Here is a 13,354-nt window from a genome sequence, read left to right as displayed (position 1 = left end):
CACCAAAGAGACCTTACAAGGCTGAATTTTAAGCAAACAGATTTTGTGAAGGACAGGGCACACTTCCGCCATAGCTAGCTTTGGTGTGGCGGTCAGAGGATACTTGCAAGAGTCAGTTTTCTTCCTCCGCCTGTGGGTGGGTGGCAGAACCAGCCCTGTGGCAAGTGCCCTTTCTGCTGAGCCATTTGTTGGTCACTGCTCTTCTTCCTTTTCATTTTTGTAGAATTATAAATGTGTTTATGTGTCTGTTGGATCCAAAAGCAGTAAAGAGACAGTGTTCATCTGCATATTCCAGAAGATTCCGTGAGGGGGGTGTGTGTTGTGGGGGTGGTCCAAGGCCTTACTCTCCAGGCCAGGAAGTCCACTCCCTTCCTTCCTTTGAAGGAGAAGGAGAGAACCCCACACCCCCATCCCTAAATCTGTAGGTCAGTTCTTTTAAAATGCAGTATTAAAACCCAGCATGGTGGTCCAGGGCTGTAATCCCAGCCTTGGGAGCTGAGGAGGTGGCAGGTTATGTGTTCTATCTAGACCAGCCTGGTCAACATAGGAGTCTTGTCTAATCAAAAACCAAGTGCAGGTACCAGGATATCTCTCTAGCTGTGTGGAGTCAGCTCAGCTGGTGGCTGCAGGCCATTTTCACAACTATACTATTGCCCTTTCTTGCCCTTCAGCACACTGTAGCCCCATGCCCCACTCCCTGCCAGGGGCAATTTTAGAATTTCTGAACCACCGTTTTATAATTTTTATAAGTCTTAATTTTCGTGGTAATCTATGAAGCAGTTTGGGGCTGGCTGTCCTCCGAACAGGAAAGGGCAGCGCGTCCTTCACACCTGTCCTCCCATCATGGGGCAGTGCCAGTTACTGCGGAGCAGTCAGGGGCCTCTGCAGGCCGAGTCAGATGGGGTGGGGGCAGGGACATCTTCCAGATGATCAGCTGATTTTGGGTCTGCCTGTGACTTTGCCTCTCTCTACATTTCTTTTCCTGTCAGAGGAAACCCACAGTGCACCTCAAACTGCTTTGGGGTCCCTTCTCATTCTTTTGGTCTATTTTTAGCTCTAAAGTGGTTTTCACAGCACGCTACTGTGATCTTCTGAAACCCCCTTCCTGCCCTCCTTGGGAACTTGGTTCCTTCTTCTCCTGGACACCCACACCTGGGGTTGCTGGTTTGCTGCGCATACAGACTTCATCTTGAATCATGTAGCTCACTCACTGAAGTTAGGCAATGCTCTTAAAAAGACACCAATAGAGGCCGGGCGGTGGTGGCGCACGCCTTTAATCCCAGCACTTGGGAGGCAGAGGCGGGTGGATCTCTGAGTTCAAGGAGGCCAGCCTGGTTTTCAGGTCAGGCTCCAAAGCTACAGAGAAACCGTGTCTCGAAAAATCAAACAAAAGAAAAAGAAAGATAGACAGACAGACACCAATGGAACTGGAATTAATCTAATTCCACATGTAACTAGTACCACTGAGCATATAACCAGTGGTTAAGTTACCGATGGGCTGTCTCACATTAGTTTTGTGTAGTAAGTTTTTAAAATCTAGGCTGTACTTCACATTGACATCTGACTTGATATTGTTTGTTGTTTGTCAAGACAGGGTTTCTCTGTATAGCCCTGGGTCGTTCTGGAACTCAGATCTGCCTGCCTTTGCCTCCTGGGTGCCAGGGTTAAAGGTGTGTGCCACCACTTCCTGGTGGATGTTAATTTTTAAATACCTTGTATTTATTTATTGGGATGGGCGTACATTGGTTAATTAATTAGGGTGGACACACACACTGTGACACATCTGTGGAGGGAGCCAGAGAGCCCAGTTTGCAGGAGCAGGGTCCTCTCTTCACCATGTGGATCTTGGGGACCAAACTCAGATAATCACACTCAGTATGAACGTTACCCCTGAGCCACCTGACTGTCTGACCACCTTACCCCTGAACCACCTTACCGACCTATCGCCATGACATTTCTCGATGTTACACCCCACCTCCAACCCCTTGCTTCTTTCCCAACTTTGAAATGCCCTCCTAAACTTCCGGAGACTCCTCTCCTTGGGCCAGTAGAGCTTGTTTAAAAATGGACTCTGGCCTTCTTCCTGCATCTCTTTGCTTCCCACGCGTTTTGGAACAGGAGCTGGTTTCCGTGGATGGAGGTGGCAGGGCTGGCCAGCCCCGATGCCGTGGTACACCGTCCTCAGTCCTGTCTGGGAAACAACCACACAAAGCGGGGCCCTGTGTCCCTCCGCAGCTGTTCCGTGACTGCCGAGCGTCAGCAGGCCAGGGCACAGCCTGGATTCTGGAGTATAATTCCGGGCGGGTAGCAGTCCAGGCAGGCACCAGTTCTGCCAAGGGCAGAAAACCCTCTCCCTCACTGAAGTCACCATGTCCCTAGCTACCCTGGGGCTCCACTTTTGGGCTGTTCTGAGACAGGATCTCGCTATGTAGCCCAGTTTGGCCTCAAAATTGATTTATAGCCAATGATGACCTTAAACTCTGATCCTCCTGGTCTCTCTAACTCTCAAGTACTGAGATTACAAGTGAGCCCAAGGCCTCATGCATGCCAGGCAAGCCCTTTCCCAACAGAGCCACGCCTCCAACTAATATGCTTCATTTTAAGATAAAGCAGTGATGTGTTTGTGTGTTTTCCTGTGTATATGTTTATGCTTCACGTGTGTGCGGTACCTGCAGAAGCCAGGAAAAGACACTGGATCCTCTGGAGCTGGAGTTCCAGGTAGCTGTGAGCCTCGTGTGGCCTCGGTCCTCGAAAGAGCAGTTAGTTTCTCCTTTACACGGAGGCAGCTAGGACTCGACTCATGGCTTAGTGGCTTGAAGAGCACACATTGCTCTTTCAGAGGACCTGAGTTAGGGTCCCTGCATCCATGGCAAGTGGCTCAAAACTGTCTGTCACTCCAGCCCCAGAGCCTCTGATGGCCTCTTCTGGCACTGTGTTCATGCATGTACAGAAACACACACAATTAAAAATATTTTTAAAGTAAATAAAAAGGAGGCAGATTCACCTTGTTACCTAGCTCAGGCTGTCCTTGGACTTCCTTCTTCTTCCCCAGTGCTGAGATTACAGCGTGGGCCACCGTACCCTGCACACATTCACCTGGAAAACAAACAGGACAGAAGAACATAAATAGTCCAGTCTCGATTGAGATTTTTTTAAAGTGAAAAAAAAAAAAACAACAACCCATGTAACAAAAGAGAGCATGGCCAGCCTCTCAAAGCGCCCCTCCTGTACCCTTCTAGATTTCTCTCCCCTGGTCGGTTGTCATGTGTCTTGGGGCACCAGGTTTTACTTGCCTCTTCTCATGGTTGGCATTTAAAAGCTGCCATCATTTCTAAGACTCAAGTCAATTAGTGAAAACCCACATTGTTAAATAGAAGAAATGCTGGTTTGGAGCATGTGGGCTGAAGGGGATGCTCCTCGGATCAGAGGCAGCTTGCTAAGCGTTTGGTCTTTATGGGTAATAACTTACTTTCTGTCTGTACTTGGAAGTTCCTTGTGAAGGCGATAGTTTCCTGGGTTGTTCAGTTTGTGCTATGGGAGATGGGATGGGCAGTGGGCGTGTGAGCATCTTCTTTCTCCTTGCCCCCTTTGGTGTTGTTTCTGAGATAGAGTCTTAAGTGACCCAGGCTGGTCTCCAGCACTTGTTAGATAGCGAAGGATGATCTTCAAGGTCTGCTTCCACCTCCCTAGTACTACGCTCTCAGGCATGTGCCCACCCCCAGGTCAGCTGAATTTCTTATGGTATCTTCTGTTTTTGCTTTAGGTAAAATGTCAGCTCCAGGACCTTACCAGGCGACCGCAGGCCCTTCTGCAATGCCCACCGCACCCCCATCCTATGAAGAGACAGTGGGTGTCAACAGTTACTACCCAACACCCCCAGCACCTATGCCGGGGCCAGCCACAGGACTCATTACAGGCCCAGACGGGAAGGGCATGAATCCACCTTCGTACTACACCCAGCCTTTGCCTGTTCCCAATGCCAATGCAAGTATGTATGTCACCCAAGTCCTTAGTCACCAAACCTGTGGACCCTGAGGTAGAGGACAACAGCAAGGTGCCAAAGTATCAAAGCCAAGTGACAAGCACTGTGACATCCAACCCACCCTGGGTTTCTCATAGGATATTTCAGACGTCCCATTATTGAGACCTGTGATTTCCCTATTTAGTGGCTGGCAGGATGACTCAGTGGGTAAAGACGCTTGCTGCTCTGCCTGAGTTTTCTCCCCAAAGTTATTCTTTAATCTCTGCATGCATGCGCATGTGTGTACATACACATGCACAGACATTAATAATAACTGTAATCAAAACAAATAAACAACAACCAAAACCAACAAAATACATAGGAGCCTGCTGGGCTCATAGCATTTGCCACTGCCCCTTGCCCGAGAGAACTTGGGAGTGGGAGTATTTGAGTTCAGAGCCAAGGGTGACTAGAGAACTCCTGTCCTGAGGCCAGCTGGTGTGGGCACAGTGCTGAGTGAGCAAAGGGAGGCCAAGCTGCTGCCCCTCTGTGGGGGCAGGGTCTCTCCTGGACCTTTGGGCGGCTTCTGCAGAGTCCTTGATGGCCAGGTGTGTGCACGTGTGCACCTACTCAGCATTGTAAGCTGATGAGAACCATCTGAGAGAGCAAGCCTATGACTCAGGCCAGCAGAGCTGGTCCCCTGCCCTTCTGCTTTAGTTTTGTTTGTGTGTGTTACCTGTGGAGGCCAGAGGTCAGCCGCAGGAGCTAGCCACCTTATTCTATTCTGTAAAAGTGTGTGTGTGTGTGCAAGTGTTAGCATGGATGGATGGATGGACGTGCATCACGTAGCATGACTGACACACAAGGGGACCAGAAGGAGTCAAAGGAGTCTTTGGGTCACCTGGGAATGAATTTGCAGTTGGTTGTGAGCCACCATGTGGGTGTGGGAATAGAACCTGAGCTTTGGAAGAGCAACTAATGCTTTTAATGGCTGAGTGAAGAAAACATCTCCAGTTCCCTTACTCACCTTTCTAATGGCTCAGTTTCCTCATCAGCATGTCCCTGAGTTTATGAGTCATTCTGTTAAAATTAACTTCCTGGGTCAAGCCAGAGCCATAACCTGATAAAGAAACTGGTCATTGTGTCCAGTTCTGAATTCTTGGGTTGAAGAGGGAGCTCACAGGTTATTACTATGTAGCCCTGGTTGGTCTGGAAATCACTAAACCAGGCTAGTCTTGGACTCCTGGTTTTATTACCTCTAACCCTGCGTCACCATGCCCCGTCTATGAAATCCTTGGGGTTGCACATACTAGACACTCAGCCAGTTGCCCGTGTCAACAGCCCTCTACTTTAGTCTCTCTTAGACCAAGTGATCAAGAAATAACTTCTTCTTTTTTTTTTTTTTTTTTTTTTTTTTTTTTTTCGAGACAGGGTTTCTCCGTAGATTTTGGTTCTTGTCCTGGAACTAGCTCTTCTAGACCAGGCTTGCCTTGAACTCACAGAGATCCGCCTGCCTCTGCCTCCTGAGTGCTGGGATTAAAGGCGCGCTCCATCACTGCCCGGCAAAATAACTTATTCTTGAACCAAAACAAAAATTACTTAATCCAAATTTCTATATAGCTAAGTAAGGTATACTTCTTGCTTTCTGGAAGCAGGGTTTTGGTAATAGCAAGTTAATTCTCAGTAGTCCCTAGTCCCCCAATTCCAGGTTGTATAAATGGCCTTCCAAGGACCTAGCAGTGGAGGAGGTCACTGATAGGCACACAGCTGAAGCAGCTTCAGGACCTCTGTCACTAGTGATCATGTCCTGACTGCTGTGGGATATTGCTCTTGCACATTGCAAAAATTTGTTGCTCATATTGGTTTAATTAAATGCTGATTGGCCAGTAGCCAGGCAGGAAGTATAAACAGACCAACCATACTAGGAGAATTCTGGGAAGAGGAAAGGCAGAGAGTCAGTTACCAGCCAGACACAGGAAGAGATGAGAATGCCTTATTGAGAAAAGGTACCAAGCCACATGACTAAACATAGATAAGAATTATGGGTTAATTTAAGTTGTAAGAGCTAGTTAGTAATAAACCTGAGCAATAGAGCAGCCAGTTTATAACTAATATAAGCCCCTTTGTGTTTCTTTGGGACTGAGTGACTATGGGACCAGGCAGGACAGAAACTTCTGTGTACACCTGACCTCCATGAATGTCTTGTTTCGTGGCTTATGGCTCTCATAGCAGTGTTTGAGCTGTGTGTCAGCTCAATTTCCTGGCTGTGGGTTTGTGCTTCCCAATTGGTAAACATTTTATACCATTATCCTCAGGTGTCAGAATCTAACCAGGAGTCATGGTGTGTGTGTGTGTGTGTGTGTGTGTGTGTGTGTGTGTGTGTGTGAGAGAGAGAGAGAGAGAGAGAGAGAGAGAGAGAGAGAGAGAGATATGTTGGCAGTGATCATACATTAGGTGCTACCAGAGACTATAGACAATGCCTGCCTCCCAGAATCCTAATAGCAACTTTTCCTTCCACTTAAATATGCAGAGAATACTTAATTTTCTCCAGCTATGCAGAAAAGGAATTCACGAGCCCTCAAGTTTACCCTGTACTGTACTGAAGGCAGTCACCACCTTCAGAACATCCCCACCTCACTCTTTCTCCTCTTACCTTCCAGCAGCCACTCTTGGCTGTAGAGAATCAGGCCTAAACCCCAGCATGCCCTGCTTCTCTAATACCTTCTGCAAACCACCTCAGTAGAGCCATCTGCAGAGCTGAAGAAGCAGTTTGGGGACCTTACTGCTCATGCTTGGTCCAAGCTCTAGGCCCAGAGCCTGGGAACTGTGTCTTCAATAAGGACCCCACAGGACAGGTGGTCCAGGAGAGCGAGGACATGCCAGCAGGACACAAAGTCTTCATCTCTTTTCTGTAGACTTTAAAAACCCCTCAGGAAACTCTGGAAATCTGTCACCGTTTCTACGTCTGCTTTATCACTTTTCCTTCTCTTTCTTTCCTGCGTATGTGTGTTTTAAAACATGCACGATACTTAGGAGGGACAGGCAGGAGGATTGCCACAAATTCAGGTTCAGCCTGGTCTATGTAGTAAGTTCCAGGACTATATCGAGAGACTATTTCATCCCACCCCTTCCTAAACAGTGTGTCCACACAGATACAGCACAGCATAAAATCTATCATCTGGCTGCATGGTATAGTGGTACATTCTTGAACGTCCAGAACGGAGGAGGCTGCTGAGGCAGGAGGGTCACAGTTTTAAAGGCAGTGTGGGCTACATGGTGAGATCTTATGACCACAAAAGATGGTTTAAAAAATCGACCATTTTAATTGTTCCATTTAAAAAAATAGTTGTATTTATTTTTAGAACATTTCATGTATACATATGTATATATGTTCATGCACACATATACATATATACATACATATATTTATTTGTAGTCTTGGTCACACCCATATCCATTTCCCTTTCACATCCCTCTTCCCTTCCCAACTTTAAGTTCTTCCTACCTCTTTAAACATTTGAAAGCGTGGCTCGGTAGTGTTAGGCAGACCTGCTGTCCACTGTGAGTGTCTGGACCCCAGACAATGACTGAAGTGGGTTTCTGTATCCATCTGGAGTCTCCCAGTGTTTGTCGTTTTGTGACTGTCTTATTTCACTCAGCATGTGTCTGTCAGAATCTGCTTCCCTTGTAGGCTGAGCTGTGGTTGGCCAGGCAACTACAGTGCATTTTTCCTTTCGTCCTTGGGAACCACCTTTATGAGCTTAGGTTCTGGGGTGCTCGCTGCAACCCCAGTTCTCATGTGCTGACGTAAGCAAGCGTTCTTCTGCTTGTTCACTGAATAGCGTTATCTTCCTCCATCAGTTGCCGTGCAGACGGTGTATGTGCAGCAGCCCGTCTCCTTTTTCGACCGCCCTGTCCAGATGTGCTGTCCATCCTGCAGCAAGATGATCGTGACCCAGCTGTCCTACAATGCCGGCGCCCTCACCTGGCTGTCCTGTGGCAGTCTGTGTCTGCTGGGGTGAGTGTGCCCGCTCTGCGGAGATTCTGTTCAGACTGGCAGGGGCTGTCCTGTGCATTGGCGGAGTGTGTGTGTCTGTCTATTGAGACAAGCTCTCATTGCTCTACAATCCCAACCCCAGGATTATAAGCCTGGTTCCTCACTACCTCACAGATAATTTTTAAAATGACTTCCCTTTTTATCCTTTCTTGTGCGTGCGTGCCTGTGTGTGTGCGTGTGTGTTCATGGACGTATACCATGGTATACATGTCGAGGTCAGAGGACAACTTTCCGTGGTCATTTCTTTCCTTTCACCACATGGTTCAGGGGAACTGAACTCAGGTCCTCATGCTTGCAAGGCAAGTTCCCCACTGGCTGAGTTACCCCCAGATACCTGTAGGAATTTTCCTCCTTCTGTTTTTAGGGTACTCAGCTGCTAGGCTAGTCCCCTGTCTCTGCACGCTCAGCCTGTTTTAGGATGTGTAAAGCTGAGTGCGGTGGCATATGCTGTAATTCCAGCACCAGCAGGAGGAGGTGAAGGTAGGTTGTCTCAATAACACAAAACAGGGCTGTCCAGGTGGCTCAGCAGGTAAGGGTGCTTACCACCAAGCCTCACCATCTGGGTTTGATCCCCAGAGCCCACATAGAAAGACCTGACTCCCAAAAGTTGTCCCCCGACTTCCACTTTTGCATCGTGAACAGGTATTCACATATACACAATGAATGAATGAATGAATTAGTTAAAAATGAAAGCCTGGAGCAGCCCAGCTGGGCTCAGCTTTCTAGAAGTTCACAGCACCTCCTCCCCACAGGGCAGCCACCAGGAGTTACCCCTGCCCCCAGCTGGGAACTCTGCTCAAACCTGCGTGGAAATTGCTGGATGTGTTCATGTAGAGACCTGCTGAACAGCTGTTCACATCTGCAGAGGGCGAGGCCCTTGGGCTTCTTTTCCTTCTAGCATTTCATGACCTAAATAATAATTTTTGCATGACCCCGAGAGAAGCTCCAAACATTTCATGCACTAACACACTTTATAGCCCTCTCGTCAGCCATGTTTCTCCCTTACAACCTCTGGGATTTCCCAGTGCCAGAGCAGGGAATTACATAAATATTTATGTCTGCACTAAAAGCCATGCTAGTCTGTGCTCTGGGGGAGAAATCCGATGAAAAGCAAATACATGGTTTTCCTAAAGCAGGTACTAGCAGGAACCTCACCCTTTCTGGCCTGTGCGTCACTTAGGAAGCCACTGCCGCGTGCTTTCGCCTGGAGGAGCAGGGACCTCAGCTGCTCGGTGACTGGCGCCCTTCTCCTCACGTTCTGCTTGTGACTCTGGGTGGAGAGAGCCGTCGGCCTCTGTTCTCTGTGGAAGGAGTGGGCCACGCAGGCCTGTCCACCCATCCTTCTCTGCCCTGCCTATTCAGCTCCACTGTGGGCTCTCACTTCCACTCTCTGGGCTTAAGCGACCAGGTCCGCCGTCCCCGTGCTCAGGTGTGGCACAGGCTGGTCACCAGCTCAGGGCCTGCCCGAGCGAGGGAACCAGACTCTGTCCACAAAGTAGAAAGAAAGATGTGTGTAGCGGTGTGCACCTGCACTCCCAGCATGCCTGAGCAGGAGAATCCACAGTTTAAGGCCAGCCTCTGCCACATAGGGAATTTGAGGCTAACCTGGCCTACATGAGACCCTGTTTCCAAAACAATAGTAAAATAAAGACTGGGGATACTGCAGAGTGAAAAGTTTGCCTAGCGCATTTGAGGCCTGGTTTCCATCCCCAGTACCACACATTGCTGCTGGGCCCAATAGCGCACATCTGCCATCCTAGCCATGGAAGACAGGTAGGCAGGTAGGTGGAGGTGAGTTCAAGGCCAGGTTGGGCTATTTAAAAAGACGCATAAAAAACAAAGCAGCCCGCTGTGGTGGTGCAGGAAGGCAGATCAGAGTTTGAGGCCAGCCTGATCTACATAGGGAGTTCATGTCAGCCAGGGCTTCCCAGTGAGATCCTGTCTCAAAGAGGAAAGGAAGGAGGGTACTTTGGCTGCTTTGAGACTTTTGTATTAAAACTCTTCTTTGAAACTGGTAAGGGGCAGCACAAGCTCATCCTCGGCTGAGCCTGAAGTCAAGGCTGACTTTCTGCCTTTTATCTCCCAACTTTTAATAACTTTGAGAGGTAGTCTCCCCGTGATCCCTGGAGGCAGACGACTTCCCTTCCTGTCTCCTGGGGGTGTGGTGTGGATGAGGTCAGTGTGTCTGGGGTCACAAGGGATGTCACAGATGAGAAGAGTGAGCAGTCAGCAGCAGGCCGTGTTTCCACCCTGAGTCCGAGGCTGTAGGAAGTCATCCATGTGCAGAAAATGGATGTTGGGAGGGGTCATCTGGGGAAGTGTATCTCCTAATCACTGGACCCCAGAAGACTACTTTGCCCCCAGGCTAAACCCTGCCCACTCCTGTGTAAGTTTGCCTGGGTGCTGCCAGCCTCATTTGTTGGTGCTCCATGTTCATGCTACCAGACAAAACGCAGGCCATGAGCCATCTAACGTCTAACACGTGGACTGTGGCGCTTTACAAAGAAGCTTGCCACCCTCATCTGAGATGATGATGATGACCTTCTCTTCCTCCCCCTCCTTTATGGGTCTAATATAGCTCAGGCTGGCCTTGAAGTCACATTGTACCCAAGGATGCCTTTGAACTCCTGATCCTCCTGCCTCTACTGGTCTAGTGCTGGGATTACAGTTCTATACCATGTTTGATTTTATGTGGTGCCCAGGGCTTTGTGCATGGTGGGCCAGCCATCTGCCAGGGAGCTACAGCCCCAGAATGCTCCTCCTAACTTTTTTTTTAAGTGCTGGTGCTAAAGCCCAGCCCTCCCGTATTCCGGGCAAGTGCTCTACCACTGAGCTACATCCACAGTGCCAGGGTTTTGTTGCTTTGTGAGTCTCACTGTGTAGCCAGGCTGACTCCTGCCTCTGTCTTTCTGGCGATAGGATGGCAGGTGTGTAGCACCATGCTTGGCTCTGCCACATGTCATAGCTTTTTGAGAGGATAGTGTCTTTGGGTTTAGGGGCCCACCCCGAGTTTCCAGGGTGGTCCTGTATCAAGATATTTAATTACTTTTGCAGAGACCCTCCCCCTTCCTTTTTGAGTCAGGGTCTCATATATCCAAGGCTGGCCTCCAACTCACCAGGGAGTCAGCAATGACCTTGAACTTCTGCTTCTCCTGCCTCCATCTCCTGAGTGCTGGGGTTATAGGCTTGCACACCTGATATTGGGGATCAGATGCTGGGCTTTGTGCCTCCAGGGACAGATTCTACTAGCTCAGGCCTTCACTCCACACCAGCCCGCCACAAACCCTTTAGGAGGCTCCAGCATGGGGTTCTTGGTGTTGGTGGCATGCTCCTTATGTGTGTCTGTCCTCCCAGGTGCGTCGCCGGCTGCTGCTTCATCCCATTCTGCGTAGACGCCCTGCAAGACGTGGACCATTACTGCCCCAACTGCAAAGCGCTCCTGGGCACATACAAGCGCTTGTAGGACTTGGCCAGCCAGCCATAGGGGAGATGCTAGATACATGTTACCGGAAGTCACCTGACCCTTGCCCAGCCCACCCAGAAGAGACACCTTCCTTGATTTCATCTCTTCATGGGCTCCAACGTCGTGTCTTTTGGTGGGTGGGAAAGGTCAAAAAAGTGACAAACCTCCAAACCCCAGAAATTGCTGCTTGGAGTCACGCCCTGCACATGCAAAGACATGGACCTTGATGTTTCAAGGGCTTATCGCCTGCCCAAGTCACCCCACTAACTGTGATTGTTACCCCGTTTACCTCTCCACTGATTTGCCATTCGCTGGCTTCTCTTCCTCCTCGGTGGACCTTCCTGGTGGTGGTCTTAAACCCGGAAGCCAGTTTGCCTTATTTTTCACTATCTGGCCTGATCTTTTCTGTCTCTCCCCATCCCTGATGGCAGAGACCTTGCCTTAAAGACTTTGTGGTTCTGTAATTGTAGGCTCTCTGGCCCTCAGAATCGCTTTAACTTCCTAGGTTTGGTTTTGTTTGCCGAGTGCACAGAAGGGCTGCCGACACCCACCAGACACATACGGAGAAGGCCACAGTCAGGCTGGGTCTAATCGCATCCCCTCCCGCCTCAGCCCCACTCATGGGTGCAGGCATCTTCCTCGTGGTTTCTGTGAGTTTTTGTTCTTAAAATACGTGGGAGTTCCTTGGCAGGGAGACCTTTCTAGAATAACTTTTGTGATCATAATACACCATTTTTCCATTTGCTGATATGTTTTTGGTTGGTTTTGTTTTCATTTTTGATGTACAGTCTGGCTTTGTTGCCCAACCCAGCTTTGACCTCCTAGGTTCAAGTGATCCTTCAGTCTTTTCCTCTCAGATACCCCGAGCTCTAGACGCACGCCACTGCACCTACTGCGTTGTTTTCTGTTTCAACAGACAGGTGCTTTCATCTACTACCTTCCTGGACTGGTGTGGTTTTGAAAAGCTTGTCTCTGGGGATGAGGGTGTCCCTGAACTCCCGCAACAGAACCTGAAGCTTGATTTTAGTTTCTAGAGATGAGCTTGCTGTGTGGCACCAGCCTGGGTTTCAGTATCAGCGGACCGGATGGGAGGACACCAAAGACAAGTCAGGGCTCCTTCTAGGGTGACCACTCTGTCTGGCACAGCCCAGCCAGCGTCCATCCTAAACCCATGCAGGAACCGCTGCAAACAGTAGTGCGTGAAGTCAGCCCGAGCCTGAACTGCATTTTGGTTAACACAGTCCTAACCATTGTCTGAGCTGTTCATGCGGTGATCCAGAAGCACTGGCCATCATTTTTGCAATGAATTTTGGGTACCATATATAACTTTGGTGTTGTCTACTTTCAAACAAATAAAATGTTGGTCACTCGGTGAATGATTCAGTCCACCTACTCTGAAGAAGGGCCTTGTGTTGTGTTTCCAGGCATTGCCCAAAAATCTCAACTTGCTCTGTTACTCTAGAAAACCCTTCGTGACCCACACCTCAGGCTTGCTGAATATTCAGCCACAGCGAGATGACCGTTGCTAACGAGTGGCATTTGAAGGTTTGGCTGTGGGGAGCCCACAGGCGTCATCGATGGCAACAAGCCACGGCTTTCAAGTTTTAATAAAATGCCAAGGAGAAAGCTGTCCTCATTCATCCTCTGAACAAAACCCTCCTTGTTTGTTGACCGGGGAGGCTGTGGGATGCTGGGAGAGGGGGTACCAAGTGAGGAGTGCGGGTGCCACCCCTTCCTTTCTTCCACCTGCGGTGACAGCTTCAAGTTGGAAGGTGTGAGGGGAATTAGGTCATTTAGTTGTGGCTTACATTGCCATCGAAACCCTATTTGTGTTCTTGTGAAATCATCGCTCATGGGAGCTCAGTTGAGTGCT

The 13,354-nt window shown here is 49.1% G+C and overlaps 1 protein-coding gene across 2 annotated transcripts in view; it reads left to right on the top strand.

Moving 5' to 3' along the window:
* Positions 1-12,857, top strand: part of Litaf (lipopolysaccharide induced TNF factor) — a 33,447-nt gene extending 20,590 nt beyond the window's left edge. For both annotated transcript variants that reach the window (XM_050127394.1, XM_050127470.1), the window contains exons 2-4: positions 3,764-3,988; positions 7,823-7,979; positions 11,373-12,857. In XM_050127394.1, the coding sequence (XP_049983351.1) occupies positions 3,769-3,988; positions 7,823-7,979; positions 11,373-11,481 (486 nt within the window). In that variant the 5' untranslated portion in view covers positions 3,764-3,768 and the 3' untranslated portion in view covers positions 11,482-12,857. The remainder of the gene's footprint in view (positions 1-3,763; positions 3,989-7,822; positions 7,980-11,372) is intronic.
* Positions 12,858-13,354: the final 497 nt, after the last annotated feature.

The sequence above is a fragment of the Alexandromys fortis genome, unplaced genomic scaffold (assembly GCF_014885135.2).
Source record: "Alexandromys fortis isolate MF-2015 unplaced genomic scaffold, M_Fortis_MF-2015_v1.1 scaffold_29, whole genome shotgun sequence".
Lineage (NCBI taxonomy): Eukaryota > Metazoa > Chordata > Mammalia > Rodentia > Cricetidae > Alexandromys > Alexandromys fortis.
This window is presented reverse-complemented; position numbering and strand designations above follow the sequence as displayed.